We start from the raw sequence: 22,375 nt of genomic DNA on the forward strand, positions 1-22,375 counted from the left end.
ATAGGCTGTGATGGTGTCAGCTGCTGCAACTTTGGGTGAGGATTGTGGTTGTAGTGTGGACTTCTTGTAGAGATTGAATGCTTGTTGTAGTGGTGGCGTCAGTGGCCAGGCCGAATCAGTGGTGTTGGTGGTGAGAAGGTGGTGGTTTTGTAGTGATGGTGAAGTGACGCCCGGTGGTGGTTGTAACCAATTATTTGTCGTCATCAATACCATTGCGGTGGTTGTAAAGTAGTGATGATTTTGCTGGTGGATGCTGGTTTGCTTGAAGTGGCTGTGGTGGTAGTGGTATTGGCGACGATGCTGCTGAAGGCAGTGGTAAAGACCGTGAGGTGGTGGTCCCAAGGTCTGGCAGTAGTCACAAATTATTTAGTTGATTGTGACTAATAAATTGGTTGATATGTGACCAATAAACAATATGTGATAAAATGAAATATATATAAATTGTGATAAATAAATTGGTTAATGTGATCTAAAAATTTGTTAATTTGTGACCAATAATTTGATAATTTGTAATCATGTAATAAATTGTGATTTATAAAATTTGCAACTTGTGACTTACAAATAATAGTGACCTATAAATTTTTTATTTGTAATCGATGAATAAATTGTGATTTATAAAATTTTTAATTTATGATTGTGAAAGATTTTGTGAGCCATAAAATTTTTTATTTGTGAACAAGAAATAATTTGTGATCATTTAATTCGATAATTTGTGATCAAACTATATGAAATTGTGATCTTAATATATTTAATTAATAAAATATATTTTAAATTAATTATTTCATAAATAAAATTTAATTTATATCTAATTTTTGAAATTTTAACTTCTTTTTTTTTTTTGAAATTAATCATACTTAATATCTTATGTATATGAAATTTTCCTACTTATTAACTTGGCTAGCCTTTTAGTTAGCTGTGAGAGCCACTAGCCCATTTAGTACTACCACGGTCCATCTAGTGCTCCATTGGAGGCAGCCTCGGCCTGTCCTGGGCGTGGGGTCTATGCTAAAGGGCCTGCCCAGGTTATGCTGGGGACTTGCTGGTGGACCCTAAGACTGGTGCAAGCTACAATGCCAATGGTGTCAATGGAAAATAATATTTGCTTCCTGGTTTATATGATCCTCTCTCTAAATCGTGTTCAACTTTGGTCTAAAAATACTGGAAGTTTAAGATACATAATTTTTCTATAATACATATCAAGGAAATTTTTACTTGACAAATTTTATTTTTCAAATTGATTTTCTTTTATTTTTTTAAATATGCACCTAAAGTTGCTTGCTTTTTCTTTGTACTCAATACAAACTCAACATCATCTTTAATTTTGATAATGCATATAGCGAGTTGGGAATTGTTGTTTAAAATTGAATGTCCAACTTACTGTCAATCAATGATTCATTAGCACATCACTTTAAATTACTATGTCTAATTTTTCTCTCACTACCATTTTATGTTTAAAATAAACTTTTTTCTCACTACCGTTTTGTGTTTAAAATAAGGGTAAAATGATATATCAATGAATCATTGAGTGGAAAGCAAGTTGGATGGCTAATTTTGGACATCAAATCTCGACTAGCATATAACATATTAAGAGCCTGTTTGAATCCCATTTTTTGCTAAAAATGTATTTTGAATTTACATGTAATATATTTTATTGAAAATAAATGAGAAAATTACATTTTAAAAATAGTGAAGATCAAACAAGGAATTGGGATATTTTTTCCATTTTGTAGAAAGTAACCATTCAAGACTACAATATAGACCCCGTTTGGTACCCATTTTTGTAAGAATGAAAATGAAAATATGATTGTTACATAACCATACAAGAAATAGAACGTCAAATATGATGACTTGAGGTGGTGAATAATGATTATATTTTTCATTTTTGTAGCCGAATAATAAGAATTAAATGGGGGCACATAATGTTTTCGAAAGAGGTACATTTGAGTCAAACTTTCTCGTAGTCTATTTATAAATTATTTATTTATCAATGTATTAATAACTTCTCAAACGGAATAAATTTTCGAGTCCAATATTATGATTATATCGAGTTTTTAATGTATTTGCACCAACAAATTTTCATTAATGAAGAGCAATAGACTAATTCCAAAATGCATTCGAAAAACAAAAGCAAGTAAATTTGCTTCCATAGGCAAAAAATGAACGAATCAATGAATTACAGTACGCTCTATATAATTATACCAAAGTGGAGCATTTAGAAGTGGAAGGATCGTATAGTGCAGGAAGCAAGTACTTCCTTCCATTAGCACCATGCGCATTGTAGCTAGCTCCAGTAGTAGGGTCCACCAACAAGTCCCCAGCATAACCCGGGTAAGCCCCTTTAGCATAGATTCCTGGACAGGCCGAGGCAGCCTCCAATGGTGCAGTAGATGGGCCTTGATAGTACCCATTTCCAAATGGGTTGGTTGCAGTTCCAGCTAAAAGGCTAGCCAAGTTCATAACCATACCGTCCAGGCCCACATCGTTGTTGGGCGCAACTAATGGTGGGCTTTGTGGGCCGTAAATGGGCTGATGGAATGGCCATGCACAGTATCCAGGACACTGAGTTTCCGAGTTGCCAACCCAGATGTAGGCAAATTTGTCATTTTTCCCTTTCACAAGGGTACTTTTGGAACCGTGAGATCCACACCGGTTGAAGCAGAATCCATCAACGTTTACATCCGAGGATGTAAGAACAACGTTAATTGCATTCTTCTGCTCGCCCTTTGATGCTAACTGAACAATTTGTTTCTGTGTGAGCGATTTTCCGAGCGAGTAACTTTCTACGAGTACTTGTTTACCCAAATACAGTGCGAGAGTAGAGGATTTCTTAGAGTTCACCAAATGGTAGTATTTCTCGGTGGTCTTCCACCAGGCGGCAACCGATGGTTGACTTTTGGCGGTGGTCGGAGCTGACAGAGAGGTAATGAAATCAGCTACAATAGCTCTTTGGGATGGTTTGAACTTGCCATACCATATGAGATTTACAGAAATCTTGCCACCGAGAAGTGGGCCTTTGTGGTATTTCAAGAGCTGGTTTTGAACCAAAGAGGTAAGCATTCTTGAAGCAAAACACACATTGAAAAGAGAAATTAGGACGAAAAGCTTAACAATAAAAGAAGCCATTTGAAGACTGGAAGAGACACTGAGAAAGTGTGTTTGTTTTGGTGATTCGAGATGGTGAAATAGGTGTGGAGAAGAAGGTATTTATACAAACTGAAATGGGTTCAAATTCAATTCATTTGCGCGTTGGCTGAGAAAGTGGGGGATCCAACGGTCCACTAAAACTAAAGGACAAAATGTATTACAGCTTAGGCATCTTGGACCAAAAGTGGGTTCTTTGTGTATTTACCAAAACACCCATCAGCTATATGAATAGAGATTTGAATTGGAAGGATAGAAGAGGGAAAAAGTGCAGAAAATTTGACAGGGTGGAGGGTTATAGGACAGTAAGTGATCATTGGAAAGCGGGTGGAGGGACAGTCCAGTTGGCAAAGAGTATCCAAAGTCATAACGCGTGACAACACAAAATTCTCGTGTGAAGTGAGGGGTGGGTTTATTCCAGCTGGATCAAGCTATTTCCTCACAGCTGTCGAATTCATAGAGGCCCTACCTAGCTAATCTTTACCCTTTTATGTTAAGAAAACTTCTCGCTTTTATTATAGTTTGGATAAGATTAAAGATGGGAAATTTTCACTTTCGTCCTCAATCTTTATAAACTGTTATTAGTTTATCCTTGACCTTTTTTAACATCAGAATTCTCATGCTTTGAAAAATATATAACAAAACTCATTCTTCTCATTTCCATTGTCAAAGCCATGCAAAATGAAAAATTCGGCATCTTTCTAAATAAACACAAAAAACGAAGCAACTTAATAAAAAAACAATGGAATAATGGTAGCTGAAATCTTAAATTTTTTCAAAAATTACAAATAGATTTACAGTTTACAAAATTTTAAAAAGTAAGAAAAATTTGTCTTCTTCCCCAACCTCACTCATCCATTCCACCTCATAATCCCCACCAAATCAAGACCAGCCTATCACCGCTACTACCCACCCACAATCGACCACATTAAGACCTAAATAATGCATCAAATGTTCATATATCAAAGAAAAGCTCAAGTCCATTCCATTCGAGTATGTATATATATTTAAGAATAATTCTACAGGTACAGAATTGCATTTCATAGAAAGCCAACAAATAAAACATAATGGGGGGTTGGGTATTTTTTGACTTTTTTTTTTTTTTATCACAATATGAAATTTCTGGTGCAATTCTGTAAAACCATTTTATCTACAAATGGAATAATTATACATTCAACAACACATTTTATAGAATTTATTTCAATGGTGTCAGGGACGGATGTAGGGGGACTGACTTAGGCTGTAGTCCCCCCCGAGGCCCAAGAAATATTTTTTTTTTTTTTGAAAGGCATTTTTCATTTTTTTTTTTTTATAAAAACAGTTTTTTATGTGTAAATTTTTTTTTCCGTATATTTGCCAGGCTTGAAATTTTGTAGTTAGATCTTGGATCTAATCCTAAGTTCGTCCCTCGATGGTGTCATTCTTCTTTAGAAATTGATTGTGCAACTAAATTGAAATGTTGGAGACCCACATGTCCCTTTTCGAATGTTGTGTCTAACTTTCTAATTGAACAATAAGTTAGAATTAACGATTGAATTTTTCTTATTGTTTAAGAAGTCAGAGCTCTATAAATATTCAAAAAATTTATAATAGTCTATTTTGCATCATCCTATCCTAAACTTGTATGTATTTGAGGGAACCCGAGGCTAAAATGCTTAGTAATAGCATCAAAGATAATATTAAAAATTGGCTAGATTCTAGCATATAATTGCATTGTTATATATGATTTTATTTTGTTTTGCATCCAGTACAATGACCTGAAACCCCGATTAGGGTGATGAAAACTCATCACTCTCACCGTGTTTGATGGGAGTTTTCTATATCACCACTGGATATGGCTGCATTGTTACTTTTTCTGCAAACATTGCTTGACCAATCATTTAGCCCATGTTTGGTAGGAATTAAAATCAGATTTTTAGTAAATTTTGATAAAATTTATTAAAATATATTTGAAAAATTGTGGGTTCAAATTAGTTGTTGACTTTAACTTAGATTAAAATTTTAATTTTAATTTGTACCACATAAGGGCTTAATTTTTGTATGCATTAATTAGGTCTGGTGCAACCCTATATGCCTGCAACAGCCCAGTAGCCAGTCAACTAATTTTTTTTTTTTTTTAACGAGGTGTTCCAACTTGCACCAGACTATATCCTCGTCCCTGAACCTCCGACCCCTCAGCAGCTTAGAGAGGTAAATCGCGGGATGTGCCCTTGTTGGTTCCCAGGTTCCCACACGGCTTTTACTGCTTCTCCAAAGGGAGCATCTTCACTGCCTTATAGCAACTTGCCTTCCAAGATAAATTTTGCTTTTCAAGTTGTGCTTTCCAGGAATCGAACTCCCCACGCTTGGTTCCAGAGCCCCCAATGTGATTGTTCCGCCAACTTGGATGTGCCCCGAGGGGCTGCCAGTCAACTAATTTAGGTATACCTTGGGAGGGTTTTGAACAATTGAATTTTTAGTCAACAGCAATTTAATTACATAATTTATGGGATCCACAATTTTTAAACCACGCTTTTTTTATTAAATTTATCAAAATTCGATTAAAGTTTGATTTTAATTCCCCACCAAATAGTGACATAATGTTCCAATATGTTTAACGATCAAAGTTGATAAGACATGGTCCAAGTCTCCCTCACCCTTAAAATTGTGAAGCTGAACCAGTATAATTTTGGAAAAGTCTTGAACATTTCTACATCATGTCATGATAATGTGTGACCAATGAGTGCGACTAATTTTTAGATCGTCGATCTAGTTTCATATTTCATAGATATATTTATTTTTTAGTCTTTTCAAGAAATTGTTTGGTTGTGTTGGTTTTATACGAGCTTAATGCAAGGGGCCAAAGCGTATTGTCGCCTACTTTGCTCCCTTAGATGCCTTGTAATGTACTTGTCTAGTTAATACAAATTTCATGGGCTTCGCTGATTGACCATACGAAAGTGATATGGTGCATTGCCCCCACTTTAGCATGGGTTCTCAATGAATTGCACTTTTTTCATGAAAAAGAGAAACCCAAGATTTAGGTCGCCCAAATTCAGTGCATTCTTCTGTAGATAAAGTGATGAATGGGACATGTAATGTGCATATGAATCAAAATCCAAGTCACTGCTCTTATAACGTTAAAAGTTTTGAAATGTAGAATTTTAGTCCTTGAATTTTATAAATTCAACATTTTAGTTGTTAGTTTCATGATTTTGTTACGATTTGGTCCTTCTTTTTAAATTATGAAACAAATGAACAACCATACACCTAGAGTAGTCGACATTTGCTAGAGAGTATTTTAACGAAGAAATGCAAATATCTCTATTATCTATCACTCTTTTTTTTGTATCATTCCCCCCAAATGAAACTCGAATTCATTTCACTAACATGATAAGTTTTTGCTAATGGGATGGCTCCAAGACACGCTCACGGCCTCCAACGAATGCTCTTTCATCTTCAATCCTAAGAAAGATCATTCAATAGTTGTTTTCAAGGAGTCGTGGAATTGAAAGAAGTATCTTAATCCTTAATTTCTGTCTTCTCGTTTCTTTCTAATTAGAAGCGGGAAATAGAAGAAGAATCTTGACCTTACTTAGACTTGCTAAAAAATAAATTTCAACAAATGATTTTATTAAAACTACAATAATGTCAATGGAATATGATAAAGTTTGCTTGTATAAAGATAGGGGACAGTAAAAAAAAAAAAAAAAAGGATCGTCAAAGCCAGTTTAGGAATTTTATACGTATAATTTTGATTTTGCTCTAATTTGTACTGTAAATAGGGAACCGTCGTTAAGATTTTGGCATAACCATCAAAAAGATAGAAATGTGTTATAGAAAATACTATATACAATTTTATCTTATAATTTTATTTTTTCAATCACAGTGAATTATTACAACAACGAAAGAGAATATGATCTCAAATTGAAATGAACGTCTATAATTTTTGCATGTGTTTGTATCTAAATCTTTTTGCAATTTTATCCCTATTAATAGTAGAATTAGAGTTTCTAATTCTCAACACCCTTCACTCTCACGCAAAATTCAAAATAAATCTTACTTTCCCTTTCTAATTTCATTCATACATAAAGGAATTTCAATGGGTTTCAGTCAAATTTATAAAATATTTTATCCCTTTCTTGTTCTTTCGGATTTTCAGAAGGGTAACAACAGCTCAAAGGGCCCAATGAATACTGTCAAGGCTATATGGGCCGAACATGGATAAGGGTTGAAATATTCAGAAAACAAACGGGCAGAAAAAACAGCCTAAAATCGGATCCAGCCCAATATAAATTAAAGGGTTAATGTCGTAAACGTCCAATGAAGTTTAGAAGAATGACAAAGTTGCTCCATCTCATTTTAAAATTAGAGAAACCTCTTTTGAGATTTACTTTTTCACAAAGGTAAGTATATTAACACCACATTTTTGTGAATGTCCCTAATTTTTCCTCATTTTCGTATTTTTTTTATAACTTTTTTATCATATTTTTATCCTAAACATCTATTAATGAACATATCTTATCCTTGATAACGGTCAAAAAAAATTGTTAAGAAGTAAAAAGACTTATTGTCCCCTCATATTTTTAAATTCGCAAGATAAGCAACAATATAAAAGTTGAAAAAAAAAAAAAAAAAAACGGGGACAATCTTTAAAATGAGCAAAAATTGAGAATCGTTATTAAAACTAAAAGGTGAGAAGATTAATCAAATATATGGTGTGAATATTACCTCTATCGATGTGTGTGTGTATATAACTTTACCCCTTTTTTCGAAATTGTTATTTAATTAATATATTTAAATTTTTTCTTTCTTATTTGCAAATTGCAAGATATACATTTTTTTCCCATTTAGAGATGATATCATTTTAGTTAACGTTATAAATATTTTAATGAACTTTAAGAAATTAGAAAATAAGATTGCTTTTCATCACAATTGAGAAATAATCAACAAATCAAAACAAAAGCATGTTTTAGGATAATATGTTAAAGATAATTGAAAAATTATTAAATATTTTATATATTTTGATTTAGTAGCTTTCCCTTCTTCTTTTTTTTATTTGTACCATATTAAGTTCTGAAAATTGGAAAAAAAAAAAAAATACCAATTGTCGCCACCTTTTTTACTACCAAAATATGTTTCGTCAGAGATGGAAATGTGGTCCTTTAGTGCTCATTTCCAAATATGTAGCATTGGTGATGATACTCTAATGTATGTTGACAATCTTGAAGGTAAAATTCAGATCAATAATTTTTCGACCGTCTAATAACTAACAATTGAATTTTCCATTTCTATTTTGCAAAGAAAATTTCCTTCCCTCAAGACGACATGTTCTGTAACAAATTGCTTTGATAAATACCCTGTAGATTTAACAATTCATTCATCGATCATAACTTTTTACAATATATAAATGTGTTACAAATTAGCGGCAACTGGTCTAAATGCTAAACAACCATGAAGATTACGAAATAAATTTGTTACTAATTTGAATTACATTAAAAAAAATTACGCTGATTCCTTTAACAATATTGATCAAAATTAGATTCAAGTCAAGTTTGAACATATGTTGAAGTCATCATCTTCAACCTCAAGAGAGTCAATTAGATCAAGAAATTTCAATCCCTAAAATGATAAATCATAAAATTATCCTATTTTCAGTAATTTAACTTGTATTAAATTATATTTTGCTAAAATCTTTTGTAACTACTAAATTTCGTGGTAGGCCAATTTATTCCGTCGAAAAATTTCAAAGTCGGGTCAGTAATTTTTCGACGGACTCTTAAATTTCGATAATTAGTGATGAATTCGCATTGGAGTATTCTGTTTCTATTTAGCAAACAAGATTACAAGAATTTCGATTCCTAGTGACAGCGTGCTCCATCGCTATTCCTATTCTAGTGGTAATTGTTTATGAATTTTTTAAGAATTCATATAGGAATAATTTTATTGACTCATTGCTTTGTTTGCAAAGCAACAACAAATATTCTATTGTTATTTACTTCAAAATTTCCAACTTTGTTTTTGTATGGAATAATTCTGTCGCTAATTTGATTTACATTATAAAAAAATAAAAAAATAAAAAAATAAAAAACCTCAATATTGTTATATATAGATAATGATGAATGACATTGGCCCCATTTTGCGAAAATAAAAATGGGTGGAATATTGTTTTTATGAAAAGAGAGGGGTTGAAAATAAGGAAAAGTTTCGATTTATGTGTAATATTATTTTATGGAAGATTGTATGATTAAAAATAGGAAAGAGAAAAATGAAATGTAATGGAATGAAAATAAATGGAGGCCGCGTATGACTTTTCTACTTTACAAGTACGTAGTTTTGTTTATATTATTACTTTTACTGAATCTCCATGGATAAAGGTAGAGATGTCAACGAGTCGAATCGAGTCAGCTCGCGAGCTGAAATTCAAGGCTTGGACTCGACTAGAATAAAATTAAGCGAGCTTTTTTCAAGTCCAAGCCGAGCAAAAGATCGGCAAAAAAAAGGCTTTGGCCCGAAAGCTCGAGCCTTAGTGAGCCGAGCCCGAGCGATATTCTCTCTCTTCTTCTTTATTTTTTTTTTTTTATGGCACTCGGTTGCTTTATGAAAGGCAGCTGCCTTTGTTCAGTTTTTTTTTTTAATGCCCGAGCCTGAGCTAGCGAACCACACAACCCGAAACCTCAAAATGGGACTCGGCTCGAGCTTTGGCTCGATTTCACTGAATGTCGAGCCGAGTCATGGACGGCCTGAGTCGGCAAACCTAATTGACATCCCTAGATGAGGGTCACTCACAGTTATAATAAGTTACATTTTCTTTAATTCTCTTCTAATTGTTTTCTCTATTCTTTTGTTCTTAATTCCTTTCTCCTCAATTTTATAACATGTTATTTTTCATTAAATTTTAAACAATTGAGTTAGTAAATTTTTTTTCCTGGCAAATTGAGTTAGCAAAAATAATTCTTCTTTCCTCTTTAAAATAAAAGAAGACTATTGCATAAATTGCTTCAGAAGAAGTACTAGGCTCTTTATCGAAATTTCATAATATTATCGTGTTTAGGGTTGGATGAAACTCTCGAACCGAACTAGACTGAACTGAACCGAATCGAACAATTCTTTTTAAATTAAATATATGAACGGAATATCTGTATCAAAAATCGATAGATTTGATTCAATTCTCAGTTGTAGACCTAGAATCGAATAACCGAATAAAAACCTAATCGCCCTAATTTTTTAAATATTTATCTTAAATAAACCAAATTATTTTATTTTTTAAATGAATTTGTTAACTAATTAATTTAGCCCAAACTTAAAATATGATTTTTCTATTTCTAATTTCTAGCCTAAGCCAAGTTAATCAATTTGATCTACATTTTACGTAAATATATTATTTTATTGTAATGTCGTTTATACAGTTCTGAAAAATCGGATTAGAAGCTCGGATACTCCTCTCTTCATTATTGTGAGCTCGCTATTTTCCTCTTCCCATGATTTTAACAATCAAATCTATAAAAAACTCAATAAAGAGAGACGCAAAAAATACATAAAATTGGATTACGTTATTTGGTAAAAACTAAAATTAAACATTTCATTAGTTGAATTAATGTAGTTTTGTTGTAAATAATAAAAAAATCAATTACTGTATGGAACCTAGGAATCAATTAGAATCTAACTGTTCCTGAACCCGAACAGTTCCATAATTAAATTTGAACCCAACAATTCCACTTACTAAATACCCAAAATTTGGATTTGATTCGGTTATAAAGAGAATCGAACTAAATCGGATCATGTCCAACCCTAATCGTGTTATTGCTCTTGAAGAAAAACATAAAGAAAATTGTCCTGATGATCATGAAGAAACACAGTCCAACTGCATAAATATTCAAGAAAAATATTATTTTGTCATTCCTAAAAATTAACAACTTTAAAAAAATTAATATTCCAAAAAAAAAATTGCATTACTTAACTTTGTACAACTTTATTTCTATAAATGCATTAATACTCTAGAAGAAGTATAACTCATATCAAAATATACCATAATTCTGAAGGGAAAAAACAAAAAAACAAAAAAAAACAAAAAAAAAAAAGGTTCTTGTTTCAGAAAATGACTTTATACATATTGGTATTTCCAAAAAAGTATAATGCTTATACTCTCGAATGAGTATAATTGTACACAAATTATAGTATTCTATTATCACCAAAGAATATATGATCGTGTTTCAGAAAAATGCAATATCTTTATCTAGACATCTTATTAGTTTACTTTATGTGACAATTTAATTCTTTATCAATTTTATGTATGAAAAATCTCGAACTAGTGTGGATATCGGGAATAAAAGAGTCACATTGTTAGCAAACAACGTCAACATCTCCATTTACTGGCTTAGAGTTACTAACTAGGAAAAATACTTTGTTGTTGATTTTCCAATTCTTCCTCGAGTTCTTTAATTACGTTTACTCAGCTTGTCTCTTTGAAATTGTAAATCGAAGTTTACTTTTATGATTGAAGGAGATTGGCTACAGTAAAATTGTTGCACAACAAAATTTATAATAATTTCAACTCCCTTTAAGGATTGTCTTTGTGTTTAATAGAAATCATGAATTGAATTATATATTTAATAAAAATTCTACAATGTTCTACACTAATCCTGGAACACAAACAATCACAATCTTTGCATGCCTTTGTGAATCACGATTTTTCACACAGCTTATTAATAAATGTTTAAGTAAGCTTAATCCACCCACTAAATATAAGTTGAGCCAATATTTAATTAATTAAACTTGGCACATAATTTGATTAAATCAATCAATTAACTTAAGTCCATTAATAAACAATCCAATTAATTAATTCTACAAATATCTAACACTTACCAACTAATTAATTCATAATATCATTCTTCTAGTTCTTTCCTTTTGTGTATAATCATTAGGTTCACGATTACAATATTGGACAACGTGAATAATTATTTTGATACACTCAAAATAAGATAAATTAAACTTTTAAGTTATCATTAATCACCTAAATTTATTAATTCACATTCGCCGTCCCAAATTTACATCTAACAACATGTCGAAAACCTAATTTACATTCGTCATCCCAAATTTAAATTTAGCAATATGTCAAGCAAACATATTCGTTTATTAGTGAAACTATCGTACTTCATCAATATAATTCAATCAATTACGAGATATAAAAGTGTATTAATCTCGATTATTAATCATATCTTTCATTCCACTCTTAAGTCAATAATAATCAAAATTCTTTTCGACTAATTCTTTTACCTTGGTCAAGAATTTCGATATCAACTTAATCGAATAAAGCATAGATCATAATCTCTCACTTTTGAAGAGTGATAATTCCTCTATGATCATTCACAACTTTTATATGATTATTGACATACCCGAATAATGTCGTCTTAGTGACTCTTGATAGAGCATCCGACATCATCAAAATATGAATGTCCTCATATAAGGCGTTATAATAATCTCAAGTCAAAAGATCAATTCCACTATTAAACATTAAAGATTAATCGCTGATGCACAAATAGTAATATATGTGGAATTTCTCTAGCGGGCTTTCAATATTTTATTCTCTAAAACAAAACATCCACACGTCTATTGAAATGTCACTATATTCTATCTTTTTAAATAAGCTACTCACTTTCATTTATGAGAAACATCACACGTGCTGGTTTATCCGTAATAACGATATATGTATCTCGTTATTATTTTCGATCATGGATAATTTAAGATTCAGTCATAACTAATTTATTTTTTACAATCATAACTCATTGTGATTAACAAGTTATCAAGACTTAAATTTATGGACTCTATTAATTTAATTTATTAGAATAATAATTTAATTAAATGATAGATCTGTCATAAATAATAATGCATCAATCATATTAAAAGTATTTACGTCGAAAATCGATTGAACTTAGAGCACAATACTTACAGAAATTGTATAATTAATTTGTAGTAAATGAGGTTTCCTAAATTTCCAAATGCCACGGTCACACATCACTTTATCCTTTACTCAATTTGAGTCATTTTTTGTCCACAAAATGTTCACATTTCTATGACTAATATTAGTCACATTTCTCCATTTTCTATCGATTAATTCACAAACTTTCAATCTCGAGTACTACCAATTTTCAAACACTCTCAAAATTACATAAGTATCAGATATAGAAGAAACAACGATATTTAACAGCAATCATAGACTTCAAGAGGATGCAACCTTAAACCCAAAACTCACAAAAATGAAAAATAAAAAATCTATAAGAATATAACCATTACTAGTTAGGAAAATGCTATTTGTGTATTTGGGTTGACACTCCAATGCACTCCCCTCACAAGAATGGGAGCCTATGCCTCGGTGTATGTATAGCATCATCCTACTAGTTAGTGTCTTTTTTTCCAGCTAGCAGTAAGTCCAAGATTATCTTTATTTGCATTCATTAAGTGTTCAATCACATCCCGTTTCCAGAAAGAAAAGAGGTCAACAGCCATAATCTTATTAACAAAATCTTGCATGGATTAAAAGATACATCGCAATAAGCACGAGACACTCTTTTCTAATATACATCGATCCCATCAAACGAAGAAGAAGAAGAAGCAGCGGGTTCATGACCCGACCCAAACGATGCGATATGGTCTTTGAGCGACCTTTTGTGCTTGAAATCAGACCCGCAAACGCAAAGCCAGCGTCTGCCACAATTCTTTTCATGGGTTCGCCAATCACCTTTAACGGCCAAGCACTTGCCACATTTTCGACATGCAAATTGCTTCATCCCATGTTTTCTCTTGTAATGCGTTTGTAGAGTCCTAAAATCCTTGAGTGGTTTGGCTCTTGGGGTGTTTATGTTGTTCTTGCACCCTTCTTCACAGCAATAGCATGGAATACCAAGCATGGCCCGCGGTTTCGCTCCCTTAAGAGATTCAGGTCCTCTACGATATTCCGAACCATGACCCCACATATGCATCTGCAACATAAAACAAATTCAGTACAATCAGGGGCGGAGCCACGGAGGACAAAAAATAAATAAATAAATAATAATAATAATAATAAAATATATATGTATTATATCGGACTGATACATAATTTTTTTTCTAACTAAAAAACTAAGTGGGCATGGGCCTGCCCTCTCCCTCCTGCCTCTGAATACAATCTCACATACCAAATATGTCAATTAAAACCATCTGCCGCTACGCGTTGTAACATTAATTCAAACAATCCCATGTTGCACAAATTCCATTACTTTAAAGCGTGCGAAAATGAATGTAACGAATAGTTGAACCTGAAGATTATTGTAGCGATTGAAGGTCTTTTGGCATATGTGACAAGAAAAATGAGTGAAACCAACCAGGATTTGTTCAGGAGTTGGAATCCAATATTGAGTGGCTGCAGCTAAATTTGCAGCTTTACTGCATTGATCACTTGAATCTAAAGAGACATTGGTGCAGTTTGGAGGGCCAATGTGCAAGGAAACATTAATGGCATCCTCTTCTTCTTCATGACCTGGATTAGGGTTTTTGAGATCCATTTGATCCATTTCATTTTTTTCCTTAAAGAAATCAAATGGTTCGATTTCTTTGTGAGAAGTATTGGAGCTGGAGAAGAAAGAAAAAGGGCTAAATGAAAAGCCTGAAGCATCCATGTTCTGATTGGTGTTGGTTTTTGTGTTCAAGGTCTTCCTTCTTATAAAGAGAAGATGTAACCTTCGTTGAAGGGTTGGTTTGTGTACAAGTTATGGGAAAAAAAATATATTCAGTATGAATGAGATTGAAGGACGGTGGGTGGGGTGGGGTGGGGTATTGGTTGGTGAAAACTACCTTGGTTAAGGAGAGAGTTAATCTCTGCTGTTTGCTCATAATACCTAGTTTTAGTTAAAAAAGCAACAACCTTAGTTAATGTCTTAATTAGCGTATTAATTAGTGTGGCCCGGTCAATTTCAAAATTTTGCAACAGAAAAGCTGCAGTGAGTTGGAATTTAGTGTCACAATCCACATTTGGCCTTCCTAGACTCAGATATTTCGTCACAAACAGGATAATATTAAATCTATGTTTGGTCCTTATTCCGTCCGACTTAGGACGTCTCTGTGCAAGTATGATAAGGGCACATCTCCAAGTGGTAAAATGGGAGGGTGGAGAAATCCAGCTTTGCTTGAAGCTGTCACGTCATTTTTACATTTGACTTATTGCCTTATCAATAAATTTTTAAGCTTAGTTAGCCAAACATGCACTAATTATCATTCGAGGGAAGGTAATATAGCTCTGGCCAAGGACAGAACAAAAGTCATGAGGAATATAGTGCGTATTAAGAGCTTGAGTAGTTGAGACTATTTTTGCTATTATAATCATTCTTTTCATATACGTAATTGTCACATCTTGAGCCAATAAGATCACTGTAAACTTTCGTCTTTATGAATAAGCATTTCATCTCTCGAGTGATAGATCCAAGACCAATACCAATAATCCAAAACTCTAAGAGGTGAATTGTTGTACGCGTTCAAAATTTACCTCCCATATCCACATAGCACTTAGCTTACGTATATCGAAATTGCCTTGTTGCTCTAATATTACTTCTTCTTAGAGTATGTTTGGAAAGTGTTTATAAATTATTCAAATTATAAACATAAAAACGAATGGTACAAAAGCAAGTAGTATTTGAATCCCTCAAATGTATAACTAAAACATAATTTGAGAGTTTATAAATATGAGTCAAACATAAACTTAATAATCTAATTTCTAAATTCTAAATTCGTTTGTTAACAATAGGTATAATGCAAACGCAAAGTGTTTTCTTTTTCATTAAGCCCCTGATTTGTTCAAAATAAAATTATATTTTGACAAAAGTCAATGGGATATGTAGTTAAAAAGTTGTGAACCTCGTAAAATTTGATATTAAAATTAATTATTGACTTAATTTAAATTTTAATCAACTTTTATATTTGAATCATAGAATTTAAATAAAAATTATATTTTCCCAAATAATAATACAAATTGTTTCCATGCAAATTATGTTGTTAGTGATGAGTTTACTCGGTGCTCCATAATGCTACAGTACACCAATAAAAATTAAATAAAGACATTGATGCAAATAGTTATTGAGAAGGAAGAACAAATACTAATTTGTAGGGAAAAAAAAATTATACAAATAAACAGTTTTGACCATGATATGTACAGTACTCCAGTGAGTTTCTGAGGAAGTGGTACTTCCTGAAGTTGCATGCCCGGCTTCTGTTTCTGTTGAGGTTCGGGGAGGAGCCTGTGAATCTTCACCAACACACGACATTAACTTATAAATTACAAACATTTTTTTTTTTTTTTTTTTGCTCTACACCAAAACACGACATTAAGTAATTAATTACAAACATTTTTTCTTTCTTTAGTCACAAGGCACGTTTGAAAATCTTTGTTACTAGGTAGAATAAGATTAAAAAGATTGAAAAACGAACATGCATAAAATATTTGTTCGTTGTCTTGTCCAATTTGACATACTAACAGTTCGTAATTACAAGACGACTCCTTTCACAAGTTTAAATAATAAAAAAATAGTCTTTTTACTAATTTTTTGAAACATTAAAAATCCTAAAAGTGAAGATGTGCAACATATGGACTATAGGTAGAGCAAGAAACGTTAGTCTTTATGCATCTAAAATGGTGTTTAAAACGTCAAAGGAATGTACTTAAATCAATAATCTACAAAAGAAAAATTGTTAAAAAAAAAAATATATATATATATATATATAGAAAACCAATTTTTTAGTGTAAGTTAAATATGTAGTTTAATCTTATTAATAGAAAGAGGCACCGCATCAAAGTGAAAGTTCAGAACTCAGAAGTGATACACCGATGCCTCTCCGGCATATGACTTTCCATTGATCCATCATGGATTCATGGGTCATCCCATACAAATTACAGCTCATATTACATGGTTACACACAGTTCTAGGACTCGACCCGATCCTTTAGTTCGTGAGATTCACGGGTCAAACTGTTTACGAGTTTGCGACTCGATTCACTTTTTGAGAAATTAATAAAATAAGTTCCAAACATGTGTTCGAATGGTTTTTTCTCACGCCTTCCTCTACACAGTCCTTCACCCTTGAAAGGGTCATAGCCCATTTTCATCATCAAGTGAATGACTTTAGAATCATGCAGCAAAATGGGGAGTGATATTTCACGAGTTACGACCTTCATCCTTGCCGACAGTTGTGAGAGTATCGAACTTTCTTAGAGAAGAACGTAAAGGAGGACGTCTAATGGCACGGCGTCTTTCCTTCATCTTCTCCCCCGCCTTACTGGCATCATGTACAAAAAATAAATAATAAAAAAATGAGTTCAATTTGGCCCATGACTTGTCTGAATACGAGCTCGAGCTAGTGGTGGCAAACGAGCTCAACGGTTCAGGCGATCAATGGCTCAACTCAAAAAAAGCCCGAGTCGAACTAGCTTGAAGCTTGTTTGTACGAGCCAAGGCCCGGGCCAAGCCTCAAAAATGAGATTTGGTCTAGCTCGAGTCAGCCCATGAGCCACACAAGCCCCAATAAGGGTCGACCCATATATGGGCTCGTGTGGCCCGCTTTTTTAAATAACTAGCATAATTAATTTTTTTAGTTTGTAAATTGATGACCACTTAGTTTGTAAATTCAACAATTTACATAAATACTTTTATAGTTTTAAAATTAATTTTGTAGTTTATAAATTAACGATCAATTTTTCGTATATTTGAGTTAAAAAAAATCAAAAAATCTATGAGCAGGGTAATTCAACTCGACAAGGGCTCGGCCCAAATCCAAGTCCAACCCCATTTTTTGGGGACGAGCCAACCCGGGCTCGAATTGAGCCTTTTTTAGAGGAAATTACACAATGGCAGGTGTTTAAAGACCACTCTTCAAAATTCATATGCAAAGTTTGATTAATCAAAAATCAGGTTGATAATTATATATTTTAATAATAATATTACTATTATACTATAATTAATCAATCAGGCCAATTTATCCCCAATACAACAATACCATTTCCCCATTTCAAAACCTAATTGGCTGAATCTCTCTCTTCGCTCTCTTCACTCGCTACTCTCCCTCATCCAAGTTCGTCGTCATCTATCCGGCGAGACGAGAGCCACCGCTGTAGATTTGCCTTTTCTCCGACGAGACAAACGCAGAGGTGTGTGTGGGGGCACTGCATGTGATCTTTGAATAAGCAGTGCATCCCACCTCTTTCCTTCTCTCTATCGCCACCGCGAGAAACACTGCACTGTACACGTCAACACCTCTGACGCAATCGCGCACAGTGGCGTCATCAATCGTTGATGCTGTTTGTGGTGGTCTGGGTCTGGGTTGGTCTTGTGTGGGGTTTTAGGTAGTAGTGGTGGTTTGGGATTGTTTTGGTGTTGTTGGGGGGTTTTGTTGGCGGCGTTGGTGCATTTGGAGGTGTTGAAGGTGGTGGTGGTGGTGGTGGTCGACGATAGTGATGGTGGTGCGGGGTAGGTAGGATACAGGCGATAGACTGTAGTGGTGAGTTTGCGACGGACTGGTGTGATCCGTTTGTGGTGGCGTTGCTGGTGCGGTGAGGTGATGGTGGCATTTATCGTTATGCAAGTGGCGGCAAGGGGGTGATCGTGCAGGCATGGTTGAAATTTTCTCCGATTTGCCGTGTTTTACCAATTCGTGGTGTTTCTCTGGTGGTGATGGTGGGGGAAGTGTTGGTGGTGGTGTATGTGATCTTTGGTTAAATATGTGACCTTAAAATTGGGTGTGTCGTGGTGGTATTGTGGCGGGGGCGAGGTATAATAGTGATTGTGACGAACCATTTGGTTGCTCTGTGACCAAAATATTGGTGTTGATTTGAGTCTGTGACCAACTAAATAAATTTTGACCGTAAACCGTGACTTAAAATTTGATCAACTGTGATTAAAATGTAATTTGTAACCATTAAATTTGAAAATATGTAACCTGTGACCTATACAATTTTTGATATGTGATTTCAAAATAATTTGTGACCTACAAAATTTTTTATTTGTAACCTCGAGAAAATTTGTGACCAACTAATTTGATGATATGTGAACAGTAAAAAAACCTATGACCTATAATTATATTCATGTGACCATTAATTGTATAAATGTGACCTCATTATATTTAATTAATAAAAAGTTTTAATTAATTAACTGAAAACCTGATTTTTGCATTAGTCAAACTTAAAACTTGGTTCTTGAACTGTGCATAGTTAAACCATGATTTGTGAATTCTTCCCTTTTTTTTATATGAGTTGATACCAAGTCTCAAGTTTGAGCTCGCGAACCAACTAGGATTGACTCGGCTGATTGCCACTACTAGCTGAAGTAGTTCATATTTAGAGCTGCACAATCTGAGCCCACAACCCTGCACAGTTCCACTTTTATACCCTTAAACCACCCCCACCACCATCACAAACCCAGAACTTATACTTTTATAATAATGATCCATGTATTAAGAGCATCTCTAAAAGACTATTTTTAAAAAACATACTCCATCATTTAGAGAGTATCTATAAATTTAAAGAGTTAAAATTTTGAAGTGCTTCAACAAACTTTTTATTTTTAACACTTAATTTTACTATTTCCAAAAATATTTACTATTGTTCTCTATCTTTTATTTCAATAAAGTTTTCTCTAAATTATTTTATTATTTTCCTAAATTGAAAATTAAAACACTTTGAATGTATTTAATTATAGAGAGCTAGTTTGGAGAGCCTACCCCACTCTCTAAATTAAAATATTAATTTAAAAAGTTTCTTAGAACTTGATTTTAAGGGTCGACTTTTAAAATACTGAGCATCTCATATTTATATAGTCTTTTGGAGATGCTTCAACTAAAGTTACTATTCATACCCAAATTCATTTAATTTTGTCTAGTTGACTTAGGGTCAGATCTCACGCACAAGGTATCACTTATACCTTCTAGTATAGTTGGAAAATGGGACTCGTCTAGCTCTGAAAAATTCGAGAGTTGACCCAAAAAAATATTCATTCAAAAACTAAAAACATTGCATCTCTAAAAAATCGAGATGAAACTAAATTAACCAATCAATTCAACCAGGAACATGTCATGAGTTAAATTGCATTTTTCGATTGCATTCAATCTAAAAAAAATGAAATATTATTGCTAGGATAGATTTTGCACGACATATATCATGTTATGTTATCAAATGAGCAGAATAGGCCGATATGGTCCCATTTTACGTCAACCTAATTAACGACATATTTAAAAATTTACTTGCAAATAAGTAATAGAATGTTTACCGGTAGGAGATGACAAAGATTGTCTTGTTGACTGTAGTAAAGGAAGACGAGGAGGAGGAGGAGGACATGTTGGAGTAGAGCCCTCCATCAGCGTAGGATAGTACTGATAAGATTGTCCTTGCATACGTTGTGCCTGGGCTATAGAAAATCCATTATAATATGGATTTCCCATTGCCGATGATGAACCCCCATATAATGGACGATAATATTGTGCTTGCTGAACATTAGGGTTATACATACTCTGCCCAACCAAATTTTAAATTAATATTAATTTCATTTATCTGCCACTACATAAATTATTTTTCATTATTTCGATGCAGAAGATAAGCTAACCTGAAGATAGCCAAAATCAGGTGGATACGTTGCATACCTGAAAGATTAAACATAACTGAAAATTGAATAATCTGGTTTATTGACACCAAATTAATCAACATCTCTTGTTTTACTATTAAATATGCCAATAATATTAATGTTTTTGTGTTATAACAATAATTTCTGTCGTGATTAAGAATATTATGTTTCTATTGGACTAATTATTTTTTATGAAATGATCATACAATCTATTATTACCGGTTGATCATTATTTTCTCATTTCTCATGTCGTGACATGAATTATAAGTTGTAATTTTATAAACTGCATTACGTTTTATTTTTTTAAATTTACGGAAACTAAATTTGTTTTTGTAATTCATCTGGTCAACAAGACATTAAATTAACACTTTTGTAGCTCTGTAGCTGACAATTTTAAATTATTTCTGTAATAAATTTATTTATTGTCGTCTGCGAAGACCAACTGTATTAAAATAATTTACTGCAGTAATGTCTTATGGACCATATGCGACATTGTAATATCGACAAGCAAAACGTACCCATAAGGTGGATTGATAGCCGGAGGAGGTGGCGGCGGCGGCGGTGGAGGTGGATGCACTGGTGTATACCACGATGATCCACCCTGTGCTAATCCACCTCCATGATATGGATTTCCCATTTGATTTCTGCCTACAAATGAAAAACCAAGTTCGGCTATCAAAACGAAACTCAATAACTTCAGAGTCGACTAACTTACAAAAATAAAAGAAAAAAGTGTACCTCTAGGTGATGATAGTCGAGGCCGTCCCATTGAAGCAATATTACAATTTGCCTTTCTTCCATCAATGACAGGATTTGGATCAGCACAAGCCCTATTTGCTGATGCAGGGTCACTGAATGTTACCTGTAAATTTCAAAAAATACGATATCTTTTTAAATTCAGAGTCGACTGTATGATCAAACTGTTGAATATAATAAAGATTATATATGCTTACGAATCCGTATCCTTTCGACTTTCCAGTGCTCTTATCAGTGATGATCACAGCTTCAAGAATTTCACCGAACTGCTGAAAATATCTGCGCATTACATCAGTAGGAGTTTCCCAGGCAAGCCCTCCAACAAAAACCTTAGTAAAAGTGGTGTCACCAAATGGTGATCGATAATGTTGATAAGCCATAGCATCTAAATTATATTATCAAATGAATCAAACCTCCCATAATCGCATTTTATGCCATTCTGAATCACTTTCCCCTTCAACTTCTATCTCCCAACCCCATCCCGCGGCGGCACTACTGGTGATGGAGGAAGAGAACAAGATGGGTTTTTTTTCCCCGCACTTCGACTGATGGATTCTTGAAGGAAAATTGCAGAGAGAGAGAGAGAGAGAGGTGGGGGGCAAGGGATCCGACAGTTGCAAACTCTTATCCCCGTTTGGCCCCCATTTTGTGGTAATGAGAATGTGTGGAATAGTGATTTTTTGAAAAAATGAGTAGTTGAAAAAGAAAGAAAAGTTTTCGATTTACGTATAATATTATTTTATTGAAGATTGTGTGGTTGAAAGTAAAAGAGAGAAAAATGAAATATAATATAATGAAAATTAATGGGGATCAATTGCTATAACTTTGGGGTTGGGATGGATTTGTGAGCTTGTCCGAATGACAACT

The 22,375-nt window shown here is 33.4% G+C and overlaps 3 protein-coding genes across 4 annotated transcripts; all 3 read right to left on the bottom strand.

The window, feature by feature from the left end:
- Nucleotides 1–2,083: 2,083 nt before the first annotated feature.
- On the bottom strand, nucleotides 2,084–3,201 carry LOC111408846 (protein EXORDIUM-like). Its single transcript, XM_023038656.1, has one exon. It carries the CDS (start codon nucleotides 3,121–3,123, stop codon nucleotides 2,194–2,196), a length of 930 nt encoding a protein of 309 aa, XP_022894424.1. The 5' UTR covers nucleotides 3,124–3,201; the 3' UTR covers nucleotides 2,084–2,193.
- A 10,490-nt stretch (nucleotides 3,202–13,691) lies between these two features.
- LOC111409411 (protein TRANSPARENT TESTA 1-like) lies at nucleotides 13,692–14,774 on the bottom strand. The gene is made up of 2 exons (XM_023039463.1): nucleotides 14,481–14,774; nucleotides 13,692–14,099 (listed from the first exon to the last, which is right to left on the bottom strand). Exons 1-2 carry the CDS (start codon nucleotides 14,772–14,774, stop codon nucleotides 13,692–13,694), a joined length of 702 nt encoding a protein of 233 aa, XP_022895231.1.
- Nucleotides 14,775–16,135: 1,361 nt separating this feature from the next.
- LOC111409615 (RNA-binding protein 24-B-like) lies at nucleotides 16,136–22,099 on the bottom strand. 2 transcript variants are annotated; one of them, XM_023039642.1, is made up of 7 exons: nucleotides 21,922–22,099; nucleotides 21,706–21,774; nucleotides 21,491–21,614; nucleotides 21,271–21,400; nucleotides 20,735–20,771; nucleotides 20,402–20,642; nucleotides 16,136–16,393 (listed from the first exon to the last, which is right to left on the bottom strand). In XM_023039642.1, the coding sequence occupies exons 1-7, from the start codon at nucleotides 21,934–21,936 to the stop codon at nucleotides 16,245–16,247; spliced, it is 765 nt and encodes a 254-aa protein (XP_022895410.1). In that variant the 5' UTR covers nucleotides 21,937–22,099; the 3' UTR covers nucleotides 16,136–16,244. The 2 variants fall into 2 exon arrangements, with proteins under 2 accessions (XP_022895410.1, XP_022895409.1); XM_023039641.1 differs by having other exon boundaries at nucleotides 21,706–22,099.
- Nucleotides 22,100–22,375: the final 276 nt, after the last annotated feature.

Source organism: Olea europaea, chromosome 14 (assembly GCF_002742605.1).
Source record: "Olea europaea var. sylvestris chromosome 14, O_europaea_v1, whole genome shotgun sequence".
In the NCBI taxonomy this organism is placed as follows: Eukaryota; Viridiplantae; Streptophyta; class Magnoliopsida; order Lamiales; family Oleaceae; genus Olea; species Olea europaea.